General features: G+C 41.8%; 1 protein-coding gene across 9 annotated transcripts in view; it reads left to right on the top strand.

Moving 5' to 3' along the window:
• Nucleotides 1-27002, top strand: part of SPG21 (SPG21 abhydrolase domain containing, maspardin) — a 121545-nt gene that overhangs the window by 80758 nt on the left and 13785 nt on the right. For 6 of the 9 annotated variants that reach the window (XM_060151888.1, XM_060151905.1, XM_060151896.1 and 3 more), the window contains 2 exons: nt 1941-2081; nt 3580-4266. In XM_060151888.1, the coding sequence (XP_060007871.1) occupies nt 1941-2081; nt 3580-3696 (258 nt within the window). In that variant the 3' untranslated portion in view covers nt 3697-4266. Of the gene's footprint in view, nt 1-1940; nt 2082-3579; nt 4267-27002 lie in introns of those variants that run through there. The other 3 variants (XM_060151937.1, XM_060151926.1, XM_060151915.1) reach the window with 2 other exon arrangements.

Here is a 27002-nt window from a genome sequence, read left to right as displayed (position 1 = left end):
GGGTTAGGGTTAGCATTAGAGAATGGGTACGGTTTAGGGTACCGGTTAGGCTATGAGAATGAGATAGAGATAGGGTATGTGTTAGGGTATGGGTTAGTGTTTGTGTACGGGTTAGGATATTGGTGTGGTTAACAGTAAGGTCAAGGGTTAGGGAACGGGTATGGTTTAGGGTACAGGATAGGGCATGACAATGGGTTAGGGTACATGTTAGGGTACGGGCTAGTGTATGGGTTAAGGTAAGGGTTAGGTTTAGGGTAGGGAACGGATACGGTTTAGGGTACAGGTTAGCATACGATAACGGGTTAGGGTACGTGTTAGTATACAGGTTAGGATTAAGGTACATGTTAGGGTAAGGTTATGGTAAGGGTTGGGGTTAGGGTTAGTGAACGGGTACGGTTTAGGGTACGACAGCGGGTTAGGGTATGTGTTAATGTACAGGTTAGTGTTAGTGTATGGTTTAGGATTAGGGTATACGTTAGGACAAGAGTTAGGCTAAGGGTTAGGGTTAGGGTCATGGTTAGGTTTAGTGTTAGGGAATGGGTATGGATTAGGGTACAGGTTAGGGTACGAGAACGGGTTAGGATTAGGGTATGTGTTAGGGTATGAGTTAGTGTTCGTGTATGGGTTAAGATTAGGGCATGGGTTAGCGTAAGGGTTAGGGAACGTGTACGGTTTAGATCACAGTTTAAAGTACAACAACAGATTAGGATATGTGTCTGGGTACAGGTTAGTGTTAGTGTACGGGTTAGGATTAGGGTATGTTTAGGGTAAGGATTAGGGTTATAGTTAGGGTTAGGGTATGGGTTCGGTTTAGGATACCAGTTAGTGTATGACAACAGGTTAGGATTAGGATACGTGATATGGTACGGGTTACTGTTAGTGTATGGGTTAGGATTAGGGTACAGGTTAGGGTATGACAATGGGTTAGGGATCGGGTACGTGTTAGGGTATGGGTTAGTGTTGCTGTACAGGTTAGGATTAAGGTACAGATAAGGGTAAGGGTTAGGGTTAGGTTTGGTGAACAGGTGCGGTTAAGGTACAGGTTAGGGTATGACAACGGGTTAGGGTATGGGTTAGTATTAGTGTACAGGTTAGGATTAGGGTATGGGTTAGGCTAAGTTTAGGTTAGTATTAGGGAATGGGTATAGTTTAGGGTACAGGTTAGGGTCCAACCACGGGTTAGGTTTAGGATACATATTAGGGTACCGGTTAGTGTTAGTGTACGGGTTAGGATTAGGGTACGGTTAGGGTAAGGGTTAGGGAGCGGGTACTGTTTAGGGTACAGTTTAGGGTAAGACAACAGTTTAGAGTTAGGGTATGTTTTAGGGAATGGGTAAGGTTTAGGGTACAGGTTAGGGTATGACAACAGCTTATGGTTAGGGTACGTGTTAGGGTATGGGTTAGTGTACGGATTAGTATTAGTGTATGGGTTAGGGTAAGGGTTAGGGAACGGGTAGGGTTTACGGTACAGGTTAGGGTATGACAATGGATTAGGGTACATGTTAGGGTACAGGTTAGTGTTCGTGTACGGGTTAGGATTAGGGTACAGGTTAGGATAAGTTTAGGGTTAGGGAACGGGTATGGTTTAGGGTACAGGTAAGAGTACGACAACAGGTTAGGGTATGGTTTAGTGTTAGTGTACAGGTTAGGGTAAGGGTTAGTGTTAGGGTACGGGTACGGTTTACGGTACAGGTTAGGGTATGACAACGGGTTAGGGTACGGGTTAGTTTTAGTGTACAGGTTAGGGTTAAGGTACGGGTACGTGTTAGGGTACGGGTACGGCTTAGGGTACAGGTTAGGGTATGACAACGGGTTAGTGTTAGTGTATGGGTTACGATGAGAGTAGTGGTTAGCGTAAGGTTTGGGCGGGGGGGCGGCACTTTGCTGAACATGCAAAGAACACATTGAAATAACAGTTTGGGCCTCATGTTCTGTTAAAGGTGTTTGACCAGAGTGCACTTTCAACTGAAGCTAAAGAAGAAATGTACAAACTGTATCCTAATGCCCGGAGGGCTCACCTGAAAACAGGAGGCAATTTCCCTTACCTGTGCAGAAGTGCAGAGGTGAATCTCTATGTACAGGTAGGTCCTAGGTTGGATCCCAGAGCACTTTGAACACAGAATCTGGTTTGAAACATAAAGTTTCTTTTATTTTTTGGTCGTCGAGTAAGAGAACTACAGAATTCTCTGTAGGAATGAAGCATTGACTTGATACATTGCTCCACATTAGTAACTTACAGGAGAATTCAAGCATATTAGAGCCACCTGAGGGACTCTATGCCCATTCTCCCTTTTCTAAGAACCACAGGCCTGAACTCACACACTGAAGCAGCCGTTTGGTACAATGGGACCTTGGCTCCTGGATGTAATGAATTCAGCCAGAGCAAGACACCAGACTTAAATGGAGTCAATCTGAATCCCACGAAGTGACTTCTTGGTCTAATTTTAATGCATTAAAACACACGCACACAAACACACACTACTTCTTCTAATACCTGCCTAAATGGATATTAGAATAGTGGTGAGAAATGGTTGCTTTGCAATTTGGCAAGTACTATCAAGAGGCTTAAAAAACCAGTCATGTTCTTTGATCCTGTTTTCCACATGTGGCAACAGATCCTGAGGAGAGGATCATAAATACAAAAAAACTTGATTCCCAGAGATAGTGATTACGGTGTTAGAACAGCAGAGGATGGGAAGGACCTGATTCGTAGCAGCAGAGGGGAAGGATTAACACCTACTGGTGAAGCAGCATGTGGCAATTTAAGATGTTAATAACAATTTGTAGTTACCTGGAAAGACTGGTTACATATTAAGTGAGGAACAAAGATCCCAAATAGTGGTTTTGTGGTTTTGGTTTGTTTTTGTGTTTTTTTGTTTTTTGCCTGCATTGAGTCTTCGTTGCTGCATGTGGGCTTTCTCTGGTTGCAGCAAGCAGGGGCTACTCTTCATCATAGTGTGCGGGCTTCTCATTGCGGTGGCTTCTCTTGTTGCAGAGCACAGGCTCTAGGCATGCAGGCTTCAGTATTTGTGGCGCACGGGCTCAGTAGTTGTAGCTTGCGGGCTCTAGAGCACAGGCACAGCAGTTGTGGCACACGGGCTTAGTTGCTCCACAGCATGTGGGATCTTCTCAGACCAGGGCTTGAACCCATGTCCCCTGCATTGGCAGGCGGATTCTCAACCACTGCACTGCCAGGGAAGTCCCCAAATTGTGGTTTGTAAAATTTTTTTGACTTTTCTGTTTTCTAGTTTTTCTAATTAGTATGTATTACTCTAATGTTTTACTGTATATATTTTTATTGAGGTATAGTTAACTTATAATATTAGTTTCAGGTGTTCTATATAGTGATTCAACAATTTTATAGATTATACTACATTTAAAGTTACTGTAAAATATTGGCTGTATTTCCTATGCTGTACAATATATTCTTGTAGCTTATTTTATACATGGTAGTTTTGTACCTTTTAACCCCCTGACCTTATCTTGCCCATTCCCCCAGGACTCTGTAATTTTAGAACTAGAAACCATTAATACACAACAGTGATGTTTGTTTAAAATAATTATTCTGCATTTCTGCAGATACATTTGCTGCAATTCCACGGAACCAAATATGCGGCCATTGACCCATCGATGGTCAGTGCTGAGGAGCTCGAGGTGCAGAAAGGCAACCTTGGCATCAGTCAGGAGGAGCAGTAGCTGTTAGAGTTGGCTCTTAGTGATGAGTGATCCAGTGTGTCCGTACAATCAGTGACATCAGTGCCCACCAGTCGGCCTCTCTCTTCGGTTTGTCAGGTTCACCGGTTATCACTGTGTTTGGAACTAGGACTGATTGATTGTCATCTTCGTGACAGGCGGCAGCTCTTCTAAGCCAGTGTAACTATTCCCTCTTCAGTTTTTTTAGCTTTTGAACTTAACGAAGTACTTTTGAAGATTCCCATTTTAAGAATTGTGAAAATTTTGCTACCAAAAGTCTTCACCACTGTGTTGTTAAGTGAATATTAATTTCTGAATTGGGGGATTCTGTGGATTTTTTTCCTTTCCTTTCTGTTATTTGCTGTAAATGCTGCACATCCACATTGTGTATCAGAAGGACATTGGTTATTTTTATGCTTTCTTGGTTATAACTTATCAGAGTGCCAAGGCTGTCACCCACTGTTTGCTCTCCTGCAAATGAACTACTTCTAATTTCCAGTTAAGCAGATTGTTTTCAGTTTGGGCTGTTGTCTTTATACCCATTACAGTCTTTGGAATAAAAATTCAATTTGAGTGAGTGGCTTTTGTGATTATCATAGCTGCCAACTGGGCTACCTACACATAGGACTCTCTGAGAATCAGACTGATGTTTGCCAAGCCCGTGTGTCTTTAGGTTAAGTTACTTAACCTCTCTAAAGTGCAGTTTGCTCATTGTTAGATTACAGAAACAATCCTTTATTGAGCTGCTGCTATGTGCAAGGTACTTTTCATACCTGCTTTTTTTCCCCCCTCAGTGGAAGATTTTAAACACACATAAAGTAGAGAAAATAGTATAATGAACTACATCCACATTACCCAGTTTCAAAAATTATCAACTCATGGACTGTGTTGTATCATCTCTTATCCAACCCTCACTTTTTCTACACATACTCCTATGAATGAATTATTTTAAGGCAATTTCTGATACCTTACTTCATCTGTACATTTCTATATGTACCTTCAAAAGATAAAATAATGCCATTATCACACTAAAAAATTCACCAATAATTCCTTCATACTAACATCCAGTCAGTGTTCTCATTTGTGATTATCTCATAAATGTCTTTTTACAGTTGACTTGTTCTAATCAGCTTCCAAAGTTGACACTTTGGAAAGACCAGAACCTACCAAAAAGGTCTTCTACAAGTAAAGATAATATAAAGAAGGAACCACAACAAGATGGGCAGGAGGGGCGGAGTCACAATACAGCCAAGTCCCATACCCCCAGGTGGGGGACCGACATACAGGAGAATTGCAACTGCAGAGGTTCTCCCAAAAGAGGGTTCCAAGCCCCAAGTCAGGCTCCTCAGCCCAAGAGTCCTGCACTAGCAAGATGAGCACCCAGAGCATTTGGCTTTAAAAGGCAAGAGGGGCTTACTTTCAGGAGTACCAGAGGGCTGGTGGAAACAGAGACTTCACTCTCAAAGGGCTCACAGAAAATCTCACATGCTCCAGGACCCAGGGCAGGAACAGTGATTATATAGGAGCCTGGGCCAGACCTACCTGCTGCTCTTAGAGAATCTCCTGGAGAGGCAGGAGGCAACTGCAGCTCACCCTAGGGATATAGTCACTGGCAGCAGCCATTCTTGGGAGCTCATTCTACCATGTGGACACTGGTGCTGGCAAGTCATTGTGGAATCCTCCCTCTGGCTTTTTAGCCCCAGCACCCAGCCTGGCCCTGGCCCAACAGCCTATAGGCACCACTGCTGGGATACCTTAGGCCAAGCAACTAACTGGGTGGGGACACAGCTCCACCCACCATCAGATAGGCTGCCTTGAGACCCCCTGAGCCCCCAGCCACCTCTGGACATGGCCTTGCCCACCATAGGGCCCAGCTCCACCCACTCAAGGGCAGGCACCAGTGCCTGGGCCACAGTCCCACATTCCAAGGAGTCTGCTCTAGCCTCCAGACCAGTCTCACCCACCAGGGAGCAGACACCAACAGCAAGAAAACCACAGCTCCACGGCCGCTGGACCCGGACACTCCACCAGCAGGCCAGATCCTGCACTAGGACCAGCTGGGCCTGGCCCCACCCACTAGCAGGCCATCACAAACTTCAGGATGCTCTGGACTCTGCACTCAACCATGTCAGGAATGGGCCTCACCCACCAGCGACCTAACACCAGCTCAGGGACCCCTGGTCACTGGGACTAGATTCCAGGATCTGGCTCTGCCTACCAGTAGGCTGGCACTAGCCCCAGGACCTGGGTTCCCCCACCAATGGGTGGGCAACAGCCCCAGAGTCTCCTTGACCTTGACTCTGCCCACCAGTGCCTAGCACTAGTCCCGGGCCTCCTGGGTTCCACAGTCAGCCACCACGTGACCTGGTCCCACCAACCAGAGGTTAGCACCCCCCACACAAGGCAAGGCCTGGCAATCAACTGAACCCGGGGCCAATCAAGCCTACCAAACTACCCACACAGCCTGCCACAACAGAGGGACCCATGCACCCCTCATAGGGTGAACCCCTAGAGGACATACAGCTTGGGTAACAAGAGGGGGATGCGTTGCTGGGATGCATAGGACATCTCCTACAGAAGGCCGCTTCTCCAGGATGGGGAAATGTAACCAACCTGCCAGATACATTAAAAAAAACAACAACAACTCGGCAAAATAAGGCAACAGAGGAGTATTTTCCAAACGAAGGAACAAGATAAAACTCCAGAAGAAAAACTAAGCAAAGTGGAGATATGCAGTCTACTCAAGAAAGAGTTCAGGGTAGTGATCGTAAAAATGATCAAAGAAAACGGGAGAAGAGTGGATAAACAGTGAGAGAAGTTGGAAGTTTTAAACAAAGAGTTGGAAAATGTAAAGAACCAAACAGAGATGAAGAATACACTAACTGGAATGAAAAATATACTAGAAGAAATCAACAGTAGACTAAATGGGACAGAGGAATGGATTAGCGAGCTGGAAGATGGAGAAGTGGAAATCACTGAAGCTGAACAGAAAAAATAATGAAAAGAAATGAGGACAATTTAAGAGACCTCTGGGACAACATCAAGTGCACTAATATAGAGGACCAAGAAAGAGGAAACAGAGAAAAGGGAGCCGAGAACAAACTTGAAGACATAATAGCTGAAAACTGGCCTAAAATGGGACAGGAAACAAACAGCCAATCCAGGAAGTACAGAGTCCCCACAGGATTAACCCAAAGAGAAACACACCAAGACACATTGTAATCAAAATGGCAGAAATTAGAGATGGAGAGAATATTAAAAGCAGCAAGGGAAAAACAACAAATGAAATACAAATAAAGTCCCATAAACCTATCAGCTGACTTTTCAGCAGAAACTCTGTAGGCCAGTAGGGAATGGCACAATATATTTAAACTGATGAAAGGGAAAAACCTACAACAACCAAGAATACCCCAGCAAGGCTCTCATTCAGATTTGATGGAGAGATCAAAAGCCTTACAGACAAGCAAAACCAAAAACAAGAAATGTTAAAGGAACTTTTCTAAGCAAAAAAGAAAAGGCCATAACAGGAAACCCGAAAATCATGAAAGGAAAAATCTCATTGGTAAAGGCAAACAGTAAAGGCAGGAAATCACACACACACAAAGCTAGTAGGAAGGTTAAAACACAAAAGTAGTAAAATCTATATCCACAGTAAGCAGTAAAGAGATACACAAAACAATTAGATGTAAAACATAATATCAAAAACAGTAAACATGAGGGGAGGAGAGTACAAATGCAGGGTTGTTAAAAGGCATTGGAAATTAAGAGATCAGCAACTTAAAACAATCACATATATATATCAATTGACGTATAAAAACCTCATGGGGGACTTCCCTGGTGGTCCAGTGGCTAAGACTCCATGCTCCCAATGCAGGGAGCCCAGGTTCGATCCCTGGTCAGGGAATTAGATCCCACATGCATGCTGCAATGAAGATCCCACATGCTGCAACTAAGACGTGGCGCAGCCAAAATAAATAAATATTAAAAAAAAAAAACCTCATGGTAATCATACACAAGATCTATAATAGACACACACACTCAAAAAGAAAAAGGAATCCAAACATAACACTAAAGATAGTCATCAAATCACAAGAGAACAAAAGAAGAAAGGAACAAAAAAGACCTATAAAAATAACCCCAAACAATTAACAAAATGGTGATAAGAACATACATATCCGTAATTACTTTAAATGTAAATGGACTAAATGCTCCAATCAAAAGACAGAGTTGCTGAATGAATAAAAAACAAGACCCACGTATATGCTGGCTACAAGAGACTCACTTGAGATGTAGAGACACACACAAACTGAAAGTGAGGGGATGGAAAAAGGGGATGAAAAAATTTCCATTCCAGGCAAATGGAAATCAAAAGAAAGCCAACATAGCAATAGTCATATCAGACAAAATAGACTTTAAAATAAAGACTGTTACAAGAGATAAAGGAGGACATTACATAATGAACAAGGGATCAATCCAAGAAAAAGATATACGAATTGTAAATATATATGCATCCAACATAGGAGCACCTAAATACATAAAGCAAATATTAATGGACATAAAGGCAGAAATTGATAATAACAATAGGGGACCTTACCACACTTACATCAATGGACAGAACATCCAGAGAATCAATAAGGAAACACTGGCCTTAAATGACACATTAGACCTAATGAACTTAATAGATATATATAGAACATCCCATAAAAAGCAGTAGCACACACATTCAAGTGCTCATGGAACATTCTCCAGGATAGATCACATGCTAGGCCAGAAAACAATCCTTGGTAAATTTAAGAAAATTGAAATCATATCAAGCATCTTTTCCAACCACAATGCTATGAAACTAGAAATCAACTACAAGAAAAAAAACCTGCAAAAAACACAAACAGGTGGAGGCTAAACAATATGCTACTAAACAAGCACTGAATAAATCAAAGAGGAAATAAAAAATACCTAGAGACAAATGAAAATGAAAACACAATGATCCAAAAATATATGGGATACAGCAAAAGCAGTTCTAAGAGGGAAGTTTATAGCTATACAAGCTTACCTCAGGAAACAAGAAAAATCTCAAACAACCTGACCTTACACGTAAAGGAACTAGAAAAAGAACAAACAAAACCCCAAGTCAGTAGAAGGAAAGAAATCGTAAATCAGAGCAGAAATAAATGAAATAGAGATTTTTTAAAAATCAATGAAACTAAGAGCTAGTTCTTTGAAAGGATAAAATTGATAAACCTTTAGCCAGACTCATCAAGAAAAAAGAGGAAGGGCCCAAATCAATAATATCAGAAATGAAAAAGGAGAAGTTACAGCCAACAGCACAGAAATAGAAAGGATCATAAGAGACTACTACAAACAAGTATATGCTAATAAAATGAACAACCTAGAAGAAATGGACAAATTCCTAGAAATATACAACTTCCCAAGACTGAACCAGGAATAAATAGAAATTATGAACAGATCAATTACCCATAATGAAACTGAATCAGAAACTTTAAAAACTCCCAACAACACCAAAAATTCCAGGACCACATGGCTTCACAGGAGAATTCTACCAAACATTTCTACAAGAGTTAACACTTATCCTTCTGAAACTATTCCAAAAAACTGCAGAGGAAGGAATACTCCCAAACTCATTCTATGAGGCCAGCATCACCCGGATACCAAAACCAGACAAAGATACCACAATAAAAGAAAATTGCAGGCCAATATCACTGATGAATATAAATGCAAAAACCCTCAACAAAATATTAGCAAACCAAATCCAATGATACATTAAAATAATCATATAATATAATCAAGTCGGATTTATCCCAGGGATGCAAAAGTTTTTCAATATTCACTATCAACCAATGTGATACACCACATTAACAAACTGAAGAATAAAAACCATATGATCATCTCAATAGATTCAGAAAAAGCTTTTGATAAAAACTCAATATCCGGGCTTCCCTGGTGGCGCAGTGGTTGAGAGTCCGCCTGCTGATGCAGGGGACGCGGGTTTGTGCCCTGGTCAGGGAGGATCCCACATGCCGTGGAGCGGCTGGGCCCGTGAACCATGGCCGCTGAGCCTGAGCATCCAGAGCCTGTGCTCCACAACGGGAGAGGCCACGACAGTGAGAGGCCCGCGTACCGCAAAAAAAAACAAACAAAAAACCTCAATACCATTTATGATAAAAAACTCTCCAGAAAGTGGGCATAGAGGGAAACATAACTCAACATAATAAAGGCCATATATGACAAGCCCACTACTAACATCATGCTCAACAGTAAAAAGCTGAAAGCATTTCCTCTAAGATCAGGAACAAGACAAGCATGCCCACTCTTGCCACTTTTATTCAACATGGTATTGGAAGTCCTAGCCACAACAATCAGACAAGAAAAGAAAAGCAATCCAAATTGAAAAGGAAGAAGTAAAACTGTCATTGTTTGGATAAAACATGATTTTATACATAGAAAATCCTAAAGACACCACCAGAAAACTAACAGGGCTCATCAATTAATTCACTAAAGTTGCAGGGTACAAAATTAATATACAGAAATCTGTTGCATTTCTAAACACTAAGAATGAACTATTAGAAACAGAAATTAAGGAAACAATCCATTTACTGTCACATCAAAAAGAGTAAAATAGGAATAAACCTACCTAAGGAGGTAAAAGAAATGTACTCAGAAAACTAACTATAAAACGCTGATGAGACGACTTCCGGGAAGATGGCGGAAGAGTAAGACGCAGAGATCACCTTCCTCTCCACAGATACACCAGAAGTACATCTACGCGTGGAACAACTCCTACGGAGCACCTACTGAACGCTGGCAGAAGACCTCAGACCTCCCAAAAGGCAAGGAACCCCCCACGTACCTGGTTAGGGCAAAAGAAAAAACTAAACAGACAAAAGGATAGGGACGGGTCCTGCACCAGCGGGAGAGAGCTGTGAAGGAGGAAAAGTGTCCACACACTAGGAAGCCCCTTCGCGGGTGGAGACTTCGGGAGGCGGAGTGGGGGAGCTTGGGAGCCGCGGAGGAGAACACAGCAACAGGGGTGTGGAGGGCAAAGCGGACAGATTCCAGCGCAGAGGATTGGGCCGACCGGCACTCACCAGCCGAGAGGCTTGTCTGCTCGCCTGCCGGGGCGGGCGGGACTGGGAGCTGAGGCTCCGGCTTTTGTCGGAGCGCCGGGAGGGGACTGGGGTTGGCGGCGTGAGCACAGCCTGCGGGGCGTTGGTGCGCCGCGGCTGGCTGGGAGAGAGTCCGGGGAGGGGTCTGGACCTGCCGAAGAGGCAAGAGACTTTTAAGTCCCTCTTTGTTTCCTGGTGCACGAGGAGAGGGGATTAAGAGCGCTGCTTGAGAGGGCTCCAGGGACGGGCGCGAGCCGCGGCTAAGATTGCGGAGCCCAGAGACGGACATGGGACGCTGAGGCCGCTGCTGCCGCCGCCAGGAGGCCTGTGTGCGAGCACAGGTCGCTGGCCGCGCACCCTTCCGGGGGGCCTGTGCAGCCAGCCACTGCCAGGGTCCCGGGATCCGGGGACGGCTCCCCCGGGAGAGCGCGTGGCGCCCTCGGGCTGCAGCGTCACGCCGGCCTCTGCCGCTGCGGGCCGCCCCGCACTCCGTGACCCTCCCTACCCCCCGGCCTGGGTGAGCCAGAGCCTCCGAATCAGCGGCTCCTTTAACCCCGTCCTGTCTGAGCAAAGAACAGACGCCCTCCGGCGACCTACACGCACAGGCGGGGCCAAATCCAAAGCTGAGCCCCTGGGAACTGTCAGAACAAAGAAGAGAAAGGGAAATCTCTCCCAGCAGCCTCAGAAGCAGCGGATTAAAGCTCCACAATCAACTTGATATACTCTGCATCTGTGGAATACCTGAATAGACAACGAATCATCCCAAATTAAGGAGCCCTGTGGATGAAAGGCTCTTGGTGCTGCAGCCAGGAGTCAGTGCTGTGCCTCTGAGGTGGGAGAGCCAACTTCAGGACACTGGTCCACAAGAGGCCTCCCAGCTGCACATAATATCAAACAGCAAAAATCTCTGAGAGATCTCCATCTCAATGCCAGCACCCAGCTTCACTCAACGACCAGCAAGCTACAGTGCTGGACATCCTATGCCAAACAACTAGCAAGACAGGAACACAACCCCACCCATTAGCAAAGAGGCTGCCCAAAATCATAGTAAGTCTACAGACACCCCAAAACACACCACCAGACGTGGACCTGCCCACCAGAAAGACAAGATCCAGCCTCATACACCAGAACACAGGCACTAGTACCCTCCACCAGGAAGCCTACACAACCCACTGAACCAACCTTAGCCACTGGGGACAGACACAAAAAACAACAGGAACTACGAACCTTCAGCCTGCAAAAAAGGAGACCCCAAACACAGTAAGATAAGCAAAATGAAAAGACAGAAAAACACACAGCAGATGAAGGAGCAAGATAAAAACCCACCAGACCTAACAAATGAAGAGGAAATAGGCAGTCTACCTGAAAAAGAATTCAGAATAATGATAGTAAGGTTAATCCGAAATCTTGGAGATAGAATGGACAACAGAATGGACAAATTGCAAGAATCAGTTAACAAGGACCTAGAAGAACTAAAGATGAAACAAGCAACGATGAACAACACAATAAATGAAATTAAAAGTACTCTAGATGGGATCAATAGCAGAATAACTGAGGCAGAAGAATGGATAAGTGACCTGGAAGATAAAATAGTGGAAATAACTACTGCAGAGCAGAAAAAAGAAAAAAGAATGAAAAGAACTGAGGACAGTCTCAGAGACCTCTGGGACAACATTAAACGCACCAACATTCGAATTATAGGGGTTCCAGAAGAAGAAGAGAAAAAGAAAGGGACTGAGAAAATATTTGAAGAGATTACAGTTGAAAACTTCCCTAATGTGGGAAAGGAAATAGTTAATCAGGTCCAGGAAGCACAGAGAGTCCCATACAGGATAAATCCAAGGAGAAATACGCCAAGACACATATTAATCAAACTGTCAAAAATTAAATACAAAGAAAACATATTAAAAGCAGCAAGGGAAAAACAACAAATAACACACAAGGGAATCCCCATAAGGTTAACAGCTGATCTTTCAGCAGAAACTCTGCAAGCCAGAAGGGAGTGGCAGGACATATTGAAAGTGTTGAAGGAGAAAAACCTGCAACCAAGATTACTTTACCCAGCAAGGATCTCATTCAGATTTGATGGAGAAATTAAAACCTTTACAGACAAGCAAAAGCTGAGAGAGTTCAGCACCACCAAACCAGCTCTACAACAACTGCTAAAGGAACTTCTCTAGGCAAGAAACACAAAAGAAGGAAAGGACCTACAATAACGAACCCAAAACAATTAAGAAAATGGGAATGGGAACACACATATCGATAATTACCTTAAATGTAAATGGACTAAATGCTCCCACCAAAAGACACAGATTGGCTGAATGGATACAAAAACAAGACCCATATATTTGCTGTCTACAAGAGACCCAGTTCAGACCTAGAGACACATACAGACTGAAAGTAAGGGGATGGAAAAAGGTATTTCATGCAAATGGAAACCAAAAGAAAGCTGGAGTAGCAATTCTCATATCAGACAAAATAGACTTTAAAACAAAGACTATTAGAAGAGACAAAGAAGGACACTACATAATGATCAAGGGATCGATCCAAGAGGAAGATATAACAATTGTAAATATTTATGCACCCAACTTAGGTGCACCTCAATACATAAGGCAAATACTGACAACCATAAAAGGGGAAATCGACAGTAACATATTCATAGTAGGGGACTTTAACACCCCACTTTCACCAATGGACAGATCATCCAAAATGAAAATAAATAAGGAAACACAAGCTTTAAATGATACATTAAACAAGATGGAGTTAATTGATATTTATAGGACATTCCATCCAAAAACAACAGAATACACATTTTTCTCAAGTGCTCATGGAACATTCTCCAGGATAGATCATATCTTGGGTCACAAATCAAGCCTTGGTAAATTTAAGAAAATTGAAATTGTATCAAGTATCTTTTCTGACCACAACGCCATGAGACTAGATATCAATTACAGGAAAAGATCTGTAAAAAATACAAACACATGGAGGCTAAACAATACACTACTTAATAATGAAGTGACCACTGAAGAAATCAAAGAGGAAATCAAAAAATACCTAGAAACAAACGACAATGGAGACACAACGACCCAAAACCTGTGGGATGCAGCAAAAGCAGTTCTAAGAGGGAAGTTTATAGCAATACAAGCCCACCTTAAGAAGCAGGAAACATCTCGAATAAACAACCTAACCTTGCACCTCAAGCAATTAGAGAAACAAGAACAAAAAAACCCCAAAGTTAGCAGAAGGAAAGAAATCATAAAAATCAGATCAGAAATAAATGAAAAAGAAATGAAAGAAACAATAGCAAAGATCAATAAAACTAAAAGCTGGTTCTTTGAGAAGATAAACAAAATAGATAAACCACTAGCCAGACTCATCAAGAAAAAAAGGGAGAAGACTCAAATCAATAGAATTAGAAATGAAAAAGGAGAGGTAACAACTGACACTGCAGAAATAAAAGAGATCATGAGAGATTACTACAAGCAACTCTATGCCAATAAAATGGACAAACTGGAAGAAATGGACACATTCTTAGAAATGCACAACCTGCCAAGACTGAATCAGGAAGAAATAGAAAATATGAACAGACCAATCACAAGCACTGAAATTGAAACTGTGATTAAAAATCTTCCAACAAAGAAAAGCCCAGGACCAGATGGCTTCACAGGCGAATTCTATCAAACATTTAGAGAAGAGCTAACACCTATCCTTCTCAAACTCTTCCAAAATATAGCAGAGGGAGGAACACTCCCAAACTCCTTCTACGAGGCCACCATCACCTTGATACCAAAACCAGACAAGGATGTCACAAAGAAAGAAAACTACAGGCCAATATCACTGATGAACATAGATGCAAAAATCCTCAACAAAATACTAGCAAACAGAATCCAAGAGCACATTAAAAGGATCATACACCATGATCAAGTGGGGTTTATTCCAGGAATGCAAGGATTCTTCAATATACGCAAATCTATCAATGTGATAAACCATATTAACAAACTGAAGGAGAAACACCATATGATCATCTCAATAGATGCAGAGAAAGCTTTTGACAAAATTCAACACCCATTTATGATAAAAACCCTGCAGAAAGTAGGCATAGAGGGAACTTTCCTCAACATAATAAAGGCCATATATGACAAGCCCACAGCAAACATCATCCTCAATGGTGAAAAACTGAAAGCATTTCCACTAAGATCAGGAACAAGACAAGGTTGCCCACTCTCACCACTCTTATTCAACATAGTTTTGGAAGTTTTAGCCACAGCAATCAGAGAAGAAAAGGAAATAAAAGGAATCCAAATCGGAAAAGAAGAGGTAAAGCTGTCACTGTTTGCAGATGACATGATCCTATACATAGAGAACCCTAAAGATGCTACCAGAAAACTACTAGAGCTAATCAATGAATTTGGTAAAGTGGCAGGATACAAAATTAATGCACAGAAATCTCTGGCATTCCTATATACTAATGATGAAAAATCTGAAAGTGAAATCAAGAAAACACTCCCATTTACCACTGCAACAAAAAGAATAAAATATCTAGGAATAAACCTACCTAAGGAGACAAAAGATCTGTATGCAGAAAATTATAAGACACTGATGAAAGAAATTAAAGATGATACAAATAGAGAGATATACCATGTTCTTGGATTGGAAGAATCAACATTGTGAAAATGACTTTACTACCGAAAGCAATCTATAGATTCAATGCAATCCCTATCAAACTACCACTGGCATTTTTCACAGAACTAGAACAAAAAATTTTGCAATTTGTATGGAAACACAAAAGACCCCGAATAGCCAAAGCAATTTTGAGAACGAAAGAAGGAACTGGAGGAATCAGGCTCCCAGACTTCAGACTATACTACAAAGCTACAGTTATCAAGACGGTATGGTACTGGCACAAAAACAGAAAGATAGATCAATGGAACAGGATAGAAAGCCCAGAGATAAACCCACGCACATATGGTCACCTTATCTTTGACAAAGGAGGCAGAAATGTACAGTGGAGAAAGGACAGCCTATTCAATAAGTGGTGCTGGGAAAACTGGACAGCTACATGTAAAGGTATGAAATTAGATCACTCCCTAACACCATACACAAAAATAAGCTCAAAAGGGATTAAAGACCTAAATGTAAGGCCAGAAACTATCAAACTCTTAGAGGAAAACATAGGCAGAACACTCTATGACATAAATCACAGCAAGGTCCTTTTTGACCCACCTCCTAGAGAAATGGAAATAAAAACAAAAGTAAACAAATGGGACCTAATGAAACTTAAAAGCTTTTGCGCAGCAAAGGAAACCGTAAAGAAGACCAAAAGACAACCCTCAGAATGGGAGAAAATATTTGCAAGTGAAGCAACTGACAAAGGATTGATTTCCAAAATTTATAAGCAGCTCATGCAGCTCAATAACAAAAAAACAAACAACCCAATCCAAAAATGGGCAGAAGACCTAAATAGACATTTCTCCAAAGAAGATATACAGAGTGCCAACAAACACATGAAAGAATGCTCAACATCACTAATCATGAGAGAAATGCAAATCAAAACTACAATGAGATATCATCTCACACCAGTCAGAATGGCCATCATCAAAAAATCTAGAAACAATAAATGCTGGAGAGGGTGTGGAGAAAAGGGAACCCTCTTACACTGTTGGTGGGAATGTAAATTGATACAGCCACTGTGGAGAACAGTATGGAGGTTCCTTAAAAAGCTACAAATAGAACTACCATATGACCCAGCAATCCCACTACTGGGCATATACCCTGAGAAAACCATAATTCAAAAACAGTCATGTACCAAAATGTTCATTGCAGCTCTATTTACAATAGCCCGGAGATGGAAGCAACCTAAGTGCCCATCATCGGATGAATGGATAAAGAAGATGTGGCACATATATACAATGGAATATTACTCAGCCATAAAAAGAGACGAAATTGAGCTATTTGTAATGAGGTGGATAGACCTAGAGTCTGTCATACAGAGTGAAGTAAGTCAGAAAGAGAGAGACAAATACCGTATGCTAACACATATATATGGAATTAAAAAAAAATGTCATGAAAAACCTAGGGGTGAAACAGGAATAAAGACACAGACTTGCTAGAGAATGGACTTGAGGTTATGGGGAGGGGGAAGGGTAAACGGTGACAAAGCGATAAAGAGGCATGGACATATATACACTACCAAACGTAAGGTAGATAGCTAGTGGGAAGCAGCCGCATAGCACAGGGAGATCAGCTCGGTGCTTTGTGACCGCCTGGAGGGGTGGGATAGGGAGGGTGGGAGGGAGGGAGACGCAAGCGGGAAGAGATATGGGAATATATGTATGTATATAACTGATTCATTTTGTTGTGAAGCTGAAGCTAACATACCATTGTAAAGCAATTATACTCCAATAAAGATGTTAAAAAAAAAAAAAACGCTGATGAAAGAAGTTGAAGATGACACAGACAGATGGAAAGATAGACCACCTTCATGGATTGGAAGAATTAATATTGTTAAAATGACCATACTACCCAGGTGATCTACAAATTCAATGCAAACCCCATCAAAATACCAAGGACATTTTTCACAGAACTAAAACAAACACTTTTAAAGTTTGTATGGAAACACAAAAGACCACAAAAAGCCAAAACAATCTTGAGAAAGAACAGAGCTGGAGGAATCACACTCCATGGCTTCAAACTATACTACAAAGATACAGTAATAAAAACAATAAGGTACTGGCATAAAAACAGACACATAGATCAATGGAACAGAACAGAAAGCCCAGAAATAAACCAACACATCTATGGTCAATTAATCTATGCAAAAGGAGATGAGAATATACAATGGAAAAAAAGTTTCTTCAATAAATGGTCCTGGAACAAATGGCGCCTAATGAAACTTAAAAGCTTTTACACAGCAAAGGAAACTATAAACAAGATGAAAAGACAACCCTCAGAATGGGAGAAAATATTTGCAAACAAATCAACGGACAAAGGATTAATCTCCAAAATATATAAATAGCTCATGCAGCTCAATATTTTAAAAAATAAACAACCCAATCAAAAAATGGGCAGAAGACCTAAATAGACATTTCTCCAAAGAAGACATACAGATGGCCAAGAGGTACATGAAAAGCTGCTCAACATCACTAATTATTAGAGAAATGCAAATCAAAACTACAATGAGGTATCACCTCACACCAGTTAGAATGGGCATCATCAGAAAATCTACCAACGACACTGCAGAGCAACTAAGCCCATGCGCCACAACTAAGCCTGCGCTCTAAAGTCCGTGAATCACAACTACTGAGCCCATGTGCCACAACTACTGAAGCCCTCGTGCCTAGAGCCCGTGCTCTGCAACAAGAGAAGCCATCACAATGAGAAGCCTGTGCACCACAACGAAGAGCAGCCCACACTCACTACAACTAGAGAAAGCCCACGTGCAGCAACAAAGACCCAACGCAGCCAAAAATAAATAAATGAGTAATTAAAAAAAGAATATCTATGATTTACATGGATAACAGAGTCACAGGTTCTGCTAATACTATTGTGGTTTGCTGCCTACATTCATAATAGAAGGAAATGCTAATTTTCAGTTTGACCAGTATACATTTTTTTCCCACTCAAGTTCATGGACCTACTGCATAACACCATGGACTCGAGTTCAAGAACTCCTTTTCTAACGAAGCCTTCTCCTGCCAGCACCAGATCGGATGAACCACTCTGGGCCCCAGCCACACTCTGTTTAAAAATGCTGGCTTAGCACCTTTCACACAGCCTTCCTTGTTAATGTCTCTAAATCACTGAGGGACTCCAGTCTTCTTCCTTTATTTATCTTCTCTATCTTAGACAGGTATGGCCCCTTGGATGCACTTAGCAAATCCCCATCAGCAGTCTGTGATGCACACAGGCGAACAGAACTCTCAAAATCAGCCTGGAGCTAGTGAGTAGGTAATGCAAAGACACTGACCAGGAGGCTTCTGCCTTCCCTTACTTGTTTTTCCCTTAGATCCAAGCCCCAGGGCAAATTCAGACAAACAGATACACCTGCTTGAGATGTCCACTCTAAGATGCTCCCCGGACTGTGGCACTTCAGGAGCTCAGGTGTCCACCTTTCCTCTAACCACCTGTCCTGGATCTTTGCACAGCCTGCTCTGCCAGGCACCTGTCTCACACCATGTGTGCCCTGCCCTGCACTAGGATCGCTCTCTCTGAAGCAAGTGTGGAAGACTGGGTCACCTGCTGACCTCCTATATGGAGGATAAAGGGCAAAGGAAAGCAGAGGCCAGATCTGTAACAAGTGCTCCACAACAATGCCTTTCAAACTCAACTCTTCACGATCCTCCAGGACTGCGCTTTGCAAACTTTAGAGTTTTTAAAAATCACCACAAGAGATTGCTAAAACAGACTGCTGGATGCCACCTCCAAAGATTCTGATGCAACAGCTCTGCAGTGGAGCCCAGGGATCTGTATTTCTAACAAGTTTCCAGGTGATGCTGATACAGCTGCCCCAAGGACCACCCTTTAAGCAGCAAGTGCTAAGATACTCTTTGCTGATTTCCAAGGTTTCCAGGGGCTTCTAGTTTGTACAGAATTTCCTTCTGGTTCCTCCTCATGTCCCTGACCTCCAAGAGTTAGGGATGCCTCAAGATTCAGTCCAGAAAGTTCTTCTCTATCTCGACCCATCACTCTCTTGGTGAACACATTCAACTTCATGACTTCAAAGTGCATCCATATGCTGACAACTCGATGCCAACTTGACGGCTCCAGTTGGGTGTCTAAAAGGTGTCTCAAACATGCCCCAAACTAAACTCCACATTTGCCTCTAGAGGTCCTTCTATGCTTTCAATTGAGCAGGCGATATATTCTGGAGCAATCCTTGATTTCTCTCTTTTTCATACTCCACATACAATCAGCAGCAACAACCTTCAAATTATAGCCAGACTCGGACCAATTCTTCTTGCTGTCACTATCCAAACCACCATCTTCTCTGCCTGAAATACTCCAGTAGCCTCCTAACTGGTCTCTCTGATTCTATTCCAGTCCCGCCTGCAAGTCTATTTCCTACAAAACAGCCAGAGTGGTCTCTCTCTTTTTCTTTTAGTTAAAAAATACTTGATTGTTAAAAAGTGCTAGCCATCATTAAAAAAAAAAAAAAAAGAAAATCTACAAACGACAAATGCTGGGGAGTGTATGGAGAAAAGGAAACCCTCTTGCACTGTTGGTGGGAATGTAAATGGATACAGCCACTATGGAGAAGAGCATGGAGGTTCCTTAAAAAACTAAAAATAGAATTACCATACGACCCAGTAATCCCACTACTGGGCATATACCCTAAGAAAACCATAATTCAAAAAGACATATGCACCCCAATGTTCATTGCAGGACTATTTACAATAGCCAGGTTATGGAAGCAACCTAAATGTCCATCGACAGACAAATAGATAAAGACATGTGGTACATATATACAATGGAATATTACTCAACCATGAAAAGGAATGAAATTGGGTCATTTGTAGAGACGTGGATAGAGCTAGAGATGGTTATACATAGTGAAGTAAGTCAGAAAGAGAAAAACAAATATCGTATATTAATGCATATATGTGGAATCTAGAAAAATGGTACAGATGAACCGGTTTGCAAGGCAGAAATAGACACAGATGTAGAGAACAAACGTATGGACACCAAGGGGGTAAAGCCGGGGGGTGATGGGATGCATTGGGAGATGGGGATTGACATATATACACTAATATGTATAAAATAGATAACTAATAAGAACCTGCTGTATAAAAAAATAAAATAAAATTCAAAAGAAAAAAACAAGAACAGGGCAATGTGAAAAAATAAAAATAAATGGTCCTGGGAAAACCAGGCAGCTTCATGTAAAAGAATGAAATTAGAGCATTGTCTAACACCATATACAAAAATACACTCAAAATGGATTAAAGACCTAAATGTAAGGCAGGAGGCTATAAAACTCCTAGAAGAAAACATAGGCAGAACACTCCTTGACATAAACCGTAGCAATATGTTTTTGGATCTGTCCCCTACAGCAAAGGGAAAAAAAGCAAAAACAGGGCTTCCCTGGTGGCACAGTGGTTGAGAGTCCGCCTGCTGATGCAGGGAACACGGGTTCGTGCCCCGGTCCGGGAGGATCCCACATGCCGCAGAGCAGCTAGGCCCGTGAGCCATGGCTGCTGAGCTTGCGCGTCCGGAGCCTGTGCTCTGCAATGGGAGAGGCCACAACAGTAAGAGGCCCGCGTACCACAAAAAAAAAAAAAACAAAAAAAAACAGCCTACTTAATGGGACAAAATATTTGCAAACCATGCAACTGATAAGGGCTTAATATCCAAAATATTTATACAGCTCAGACAGCCCAACATCAAAAAACCACCAACCAGATTGAAAAATGGGCAGAAGACCTGAATAGACATTTTTCCAAAAAGGACATGCAGATGGCCAACAGACACAGGAAAAGATGCTCAAGATCATTAATTATCAGAGAAATGCAAATCAAAACCACAATGATGTATCACACTTCACTCCTGTTAGAATGGCTATCATCAAAAAGAACACAAATAACAAATGTTGGTGAGGAAGTGGAGAAAAGGGAACCCTAATACACTGTTGGTGGGAATGTAAATTGGTGCAGCCACTGTAGGAAACAACACTGAAGTTTCTCAAAAAACTAAAAATAGAACTACCATATGATCCAGCAATTTCACTACTGGGTATCTACCTCAAAACACAAAAACATTAATTCGAAAAGATACATACACACCATGTTCATAGCAGCATTATTTACAATTGCTAAGATATGGAAGCAACCTAAATGTCCATCAACAGAAAAATGGATAAAGAAAATATACACACAATGGAACACCACTCAGCCATGAAAAAAAGATTGAATTTTGCCATTTGCAGCAACATGGATGGACTTGCAGGGAATTATGCTTAATGAAATGAGTCAAAGAAAGAAAAATACTGTATGATATCACTTACATGTGGAATCTAAAAACTAAAACCACCTACTAAATATAACACAAAAGAAAGAGACTCACAGATATAGAGAACAAACTAGTGGTTACCAGTGGGAAGGGGAAGGGGCAAGATAGGGGTAGGGGATTAACAGGTACAAACTACTATATATAAAAATAAATAAGTTATAAGAATATACTGCAATAGAATTAGAAATGAAAAAGGAGAAGTAACAACTGACACTGCAGAAATACAAAAGATCATGAGAGATTACTACAAGCAACTCTATGCCAATAAAATGGACAAACTGGAAGAAATGGACACATTCTTAGAAATGCACAACCTGCCAAGACTGAATCAGGAAGAAACAGAAAATATGAACAGACCCATCACAAGCACTGAAATTGAAACTGTGATTAAAAATCTTCCAACAAAGAAAAGCCCAGGACCAGATGCCTTCACAGGCGAATTCTATCAAACATTTAAAGACGAGCTAAACCTATCCTTCTCAAACTCTTCCAAAATATAGCAGAGGGAGGACCATTCCCAAATTCATTCTATGAGGCCACCATCACCTTGATACCAAAACCAGAAAAGGATGTCACAAAGAAAGAAAACTACAGGCCAATATCACTGATGAACATAGATGCAAAAATCCTCAACAAAATACTAGCAAACAGAATCCAAGAGCACATTAAAAGGATCATACACCATGATCAAGTGGGGTTTATTCCAGGAATGCAAGGATTCTTCAATATATGCAAATCAATCAACGTGATACACCATATTAACAAATTGAAGGAGAAAAACCATATGATCATCTCAATAGATGCAGAGAAAGCTTTTGACAAAACTCAACACCCATTTATGATAAAAACCCTGCAGAAAGTAGGCATAGAGGGACATTTCCTCAACATAATACAGGCCATATATGACAAACCCACAGCCAATATCATCCTCAATAGTGAAAAACTGAAAGCATTTCCACTAAGATCAGGAAAAAGACAAGGTTGCCCACTCTCACCACTCTTATTCAACATAGTTTTGGAAGTTTTAGCCACGGCAATCAGAGAAGAAAAGGAAATAAAAGGAATCCAAATCGGAAAAGAAGAAGTAAAGCTGTCACTGTTTAAAGATGACATGATAATATACATAGAGAATCCTAAAGATGCTACCAGAAAACTACTAGAGCTTATCGATGACTCTGGTAAAGTAGCAGGATACAAAATTAATGCACAGAAATCTCTGGCATTTCTATACACTAATGATGAAAACCCTGAAAGTGAAATCAAGCAAACACTCCCATTTACCACTGCAACAAAAAGAATAAAATATCTAGGAATAAACCTACCTAAGGAGACAAAAGACCTGTATGCAGAAAATTATGACACTGATGAAAGAAATTAAAGATGGTACAAATAGATGGAGAGATATACCATGTTCTTGGATTGGAAGAATCAACATTGTGAAAATGACTTTACTACCCAAAGCTATCTACAGACTCAATGCAATCCCTATCAAACTACCACTGGCATTTTTCACAGAACTACAACAAAAAATTTCACACTTTGTATGGAAACACAAAAGACCCCGAATAGCTAAAGCAATCTAGAGAACGAAAAATGGAGCTGGAAGAATCAGGCTCCCTGACCTCAGACTATACTACAAAGCTACAGTAATCAAGACAGTATGGTACTGGCACAAAAACAGAAAGATAGATCAATGGAACACGATAGAAAGCCCAGAGATAAACCCACGCACATATGGTCACCTTATCTTGGATAAAGGAGGCAGGAATGTACAGTGGAGAAAGGACAGCCTCTTCAATAAGTGGTGCTGGGAAAACTGGACAGGTACATGTATAAGTATGAGATTAGATCACTCCCTAACACCATACACAAAACTAAGCTCAAAAGGGATTAAAGACCTAAATGTAAGGCCAGAAACTATCAAACTCTTAGAGGAAAACATAGGCAGAACACTCTATGACATAAATCACAGCAAGATCCATCTGACCCACCTCCTAGAGAGATGGAAATTAAAGCAAAAATAAACAAATGGGACCTAATGAAACTTCAAAGCTTTTGCACAGCAAAGGAAACCATAAACAAGACCAAAAGACAACCGTCAGAATGGGAGAAAATATTTGCAAATGAAGCAAGTGACAAAGGATTAATTTCCAAAATTTACAAGCAGCTCATGCAGCTCAATAACAAAGAAACAAACAACCCAATCCAACAATGGGCAGAAGACCTAAACAGATATTTCTCCAAAGAAGATATACAGACTGCCAACAAACACATGAAAGAATGCTCAACATCATTAATCATTAGAAAAATGCAAATCAAAACTACAATGAGATATCATCTCACACCAGTCAGAATGGCCATCATCAAAAAATCTACAAACAATAAATGCTGGAGAGGGTGTGGAGAAAAGGGAACACTCCTGCACTGCTGGTGGGAATGTGAATTGGTTCAGCCAGTATGGAGAACAGTATGGAGGTTCCTTAAAAAGCTACAAATAGAACTACCATATGACCCAGCAATCCCACTACTGGGCATATACCCTGAGAAAACCGAAATTCAAAAAGAGTCAAGTACCAAAATGTTCATTGCAGCTCTATTTACAATAGCCCGGAGATGGAAACAACCTAAGTGCCCATCATCGGATGAATGGATAAAGAAGATGTGGCACATATATACAATGGAATATTACTCAGCCATGAAAAGAAACGAAATTGAGCTATTTGTAATGAGGTGGATAGACCTAGAGTCTGTCATACAGAGTGAAGTAAGTCAGAAAGAAAAAGACAAATACCGTATGCTAACACATATATATGGAATTTAAGAAAAAAAATGTCATGAAGAACCTAGGGGTAAGGCAGGAATAAAGACGCAGACCTCCGAGAGAACAGACTTGAGGTTATGGGGAGGGGGAAGGGTGAGCTGGGACAGGGCGAGAGAGAGTCATGGACATATACACACTAACAAACGTAGTAAGGTAGATAGCTAGTTGGAAGCAGCCGCATGGCACAGGGATATTGGCTTGGTGATTTGTGACAGCCTGGAGGGGTGGGATAGGGAGGGTGGGAGGGAGGGAGACACAAGAGGGAAGAGATATGGGAACATATGTATATGTATACCTGATTCACTTTGTTATAAAGCAGAAACTAACACACCATTGTAAAGCAATTATACCCCATTAAAGATGTAAAAAAAACTACAATAAATATCATCTCACACCAGTCAGAGTGGCCATCATCAAAAAATCTAGAAACAAACAAAAAAAATCTAGAAACAATAAATGCTGGAGAGGGTGTGGAGAAAGGGGAACACTCTGGAACTGCTGGTGGGAATGTGAATTGGTACAGCCAGTATGGAGAACAGTATAGAGGTTCCTTAAAAAACTACAAATAGAACTACCATATGACCCAGCAACACCACTACTGGGCATATACCCTGAGAAAACCATAATTCAAAAAGAGTCATGTACCAAAATGTTCATTGCAGCTCTATTTACAATAGCCCGGAGATGGAAGCAACCTAAGTGCCCATCATCGGATGAATGGATAAAGAAGATGTGGCACATATATACAATGGAATATTACTCAGCCATGAAAAGAAACGAAATTGAGCTATTTGTAACGAGGTGGATAGACCTAGAGTCTGTCATACAGAGTGAAGTAAGTCAGAAAGAAAAAGACAAATACCGTATGCTAACACATATATATGGAATTTAAGGGAAAAAAATGTCATGAAGAGCCTGGGGGTAAGACAGGAATAAACACACGGACCTCCTAGAGAACGGACTTGAGGTTATGGGGAGGGGGAAGGGTGAGCTGTGACAGGGCGAGAGAGAGGCATGGACATATACACACTAACAAACGTAGTAAGGTAGATAGCTAGTGGGAAGCAGCCGCATGGCACAGGGATATCGGCTTGGTGCTTTGTGACAGCCTGGAGGGGTGGGATAGGGAGGGTGGGAGGGAGGGAGACGCAAGAGGGAAGAGATATGGGAACATATGTTTATGTATGACTGATTCACTTTGTTATAAAGCAGAAACTAACACACCATTGTAAAGCAATTATACCCCAATAAAGATGTTAAAAAAAAAAGAATATACTGTACAGCATAGGCAATATAGCCAATATGTTATAATAAGTATAAATGGAGTATATCTTTTAAAAATTGTGAATCTTTGGGCTTCCCTGGTGGCACAGTGGTTGAGAATCCGCCTGCCGATGCAGGGGACACGGGTTCGTGCCCCGGTCCGGGAAAATCCCACATGCCGCGGAGCGGCTGGGCCCGTGAGCCATGGCCGCTGAGCCTGCACGTCTGGAGCCTGTGCTCTGCAACAGAAGAGGCCACAACAGTGAGAGGCCTGCGTACCACAGAAAAAAAAATTGTGAATCATTATATGTACACCTAAAAGTTATATAATATCGTACATCAACAATACTTCAACTAAAAAAAGTTACCTCAGCTCTGTGCTGTCAGTGCCTCCACCTCCCTCCTCAGAGACAGAAAGGAGGATCAAGATGGCAGAGTAGGAGGACATAGAGCTCACCACCCCCCCCCACAAACACATCAAAAATACATCTACATGTGGAACAATTCTTGTGGAAAACCAACTGGAAACTGGCAGAAGAACGCCTATATAACCAAACCTGCGAGAAAGATTTCCATGTAACTGGGTAAGACAGGTAAAAAAGCCATTGGGTTGGGACCCTCGCCCTGGAGAGCAAGCAAGTTGAGCCACAATCTGGGTATCCCAGTCCTGGGGGTCTTGCATGGAGGACACAAGCCCACTTGCCTGCTGGGAAATCCACTGGGATAGACAGAAGGGCTGGAGAAGCCTAGACTCCACTCACAAGGAGTATGCTCATGCTGGCTCACTAACAATCAGGGCAGAGAGAGCCTTGCACTGGCTGCTGCCACCTCACCACACTTCCCAATCCAAAGGGGTCAACACCTCAGCTCTGCCCACTCCACACCACAGCTTAGCGCTGGATCTGGCAGACATGTCCTGAGAGAAGTCTGCCACAGAGGCAGCCCAGATCTCTGGTGGGCAGTGCAGCCACCTCAGTTCCTGCAGCCACACATCACAGCCCCCAGCCTCAGCCTGCTCCACAGCATAGCCTTGCAGTAGATCTGATACAAACACAACTGAGAAAGGGACACGACTTTGGGCTGCTTCTGAGCAGAACTGT

This window comes from Lagenorhynchus albirostris, chromosome 1 (genome assembly GCF_949774975.1).
Source record: "Lagenorhynchus albirostris chromosome 1, mLagAlb1.1, whole genome shotgun sequence".
Classification (NCBI taxonomy): Eukaryota; Metazoa; Chordata; class Mammalia; order Artiodactyla; family Delphinidae; genus Lagenorhynchus; species Lagenorhynchus albirostris.
Note: the sequence above shows the minus strand (reverse complement) of the source record. Positions and strands in the feature narration are given on the sequence as shown.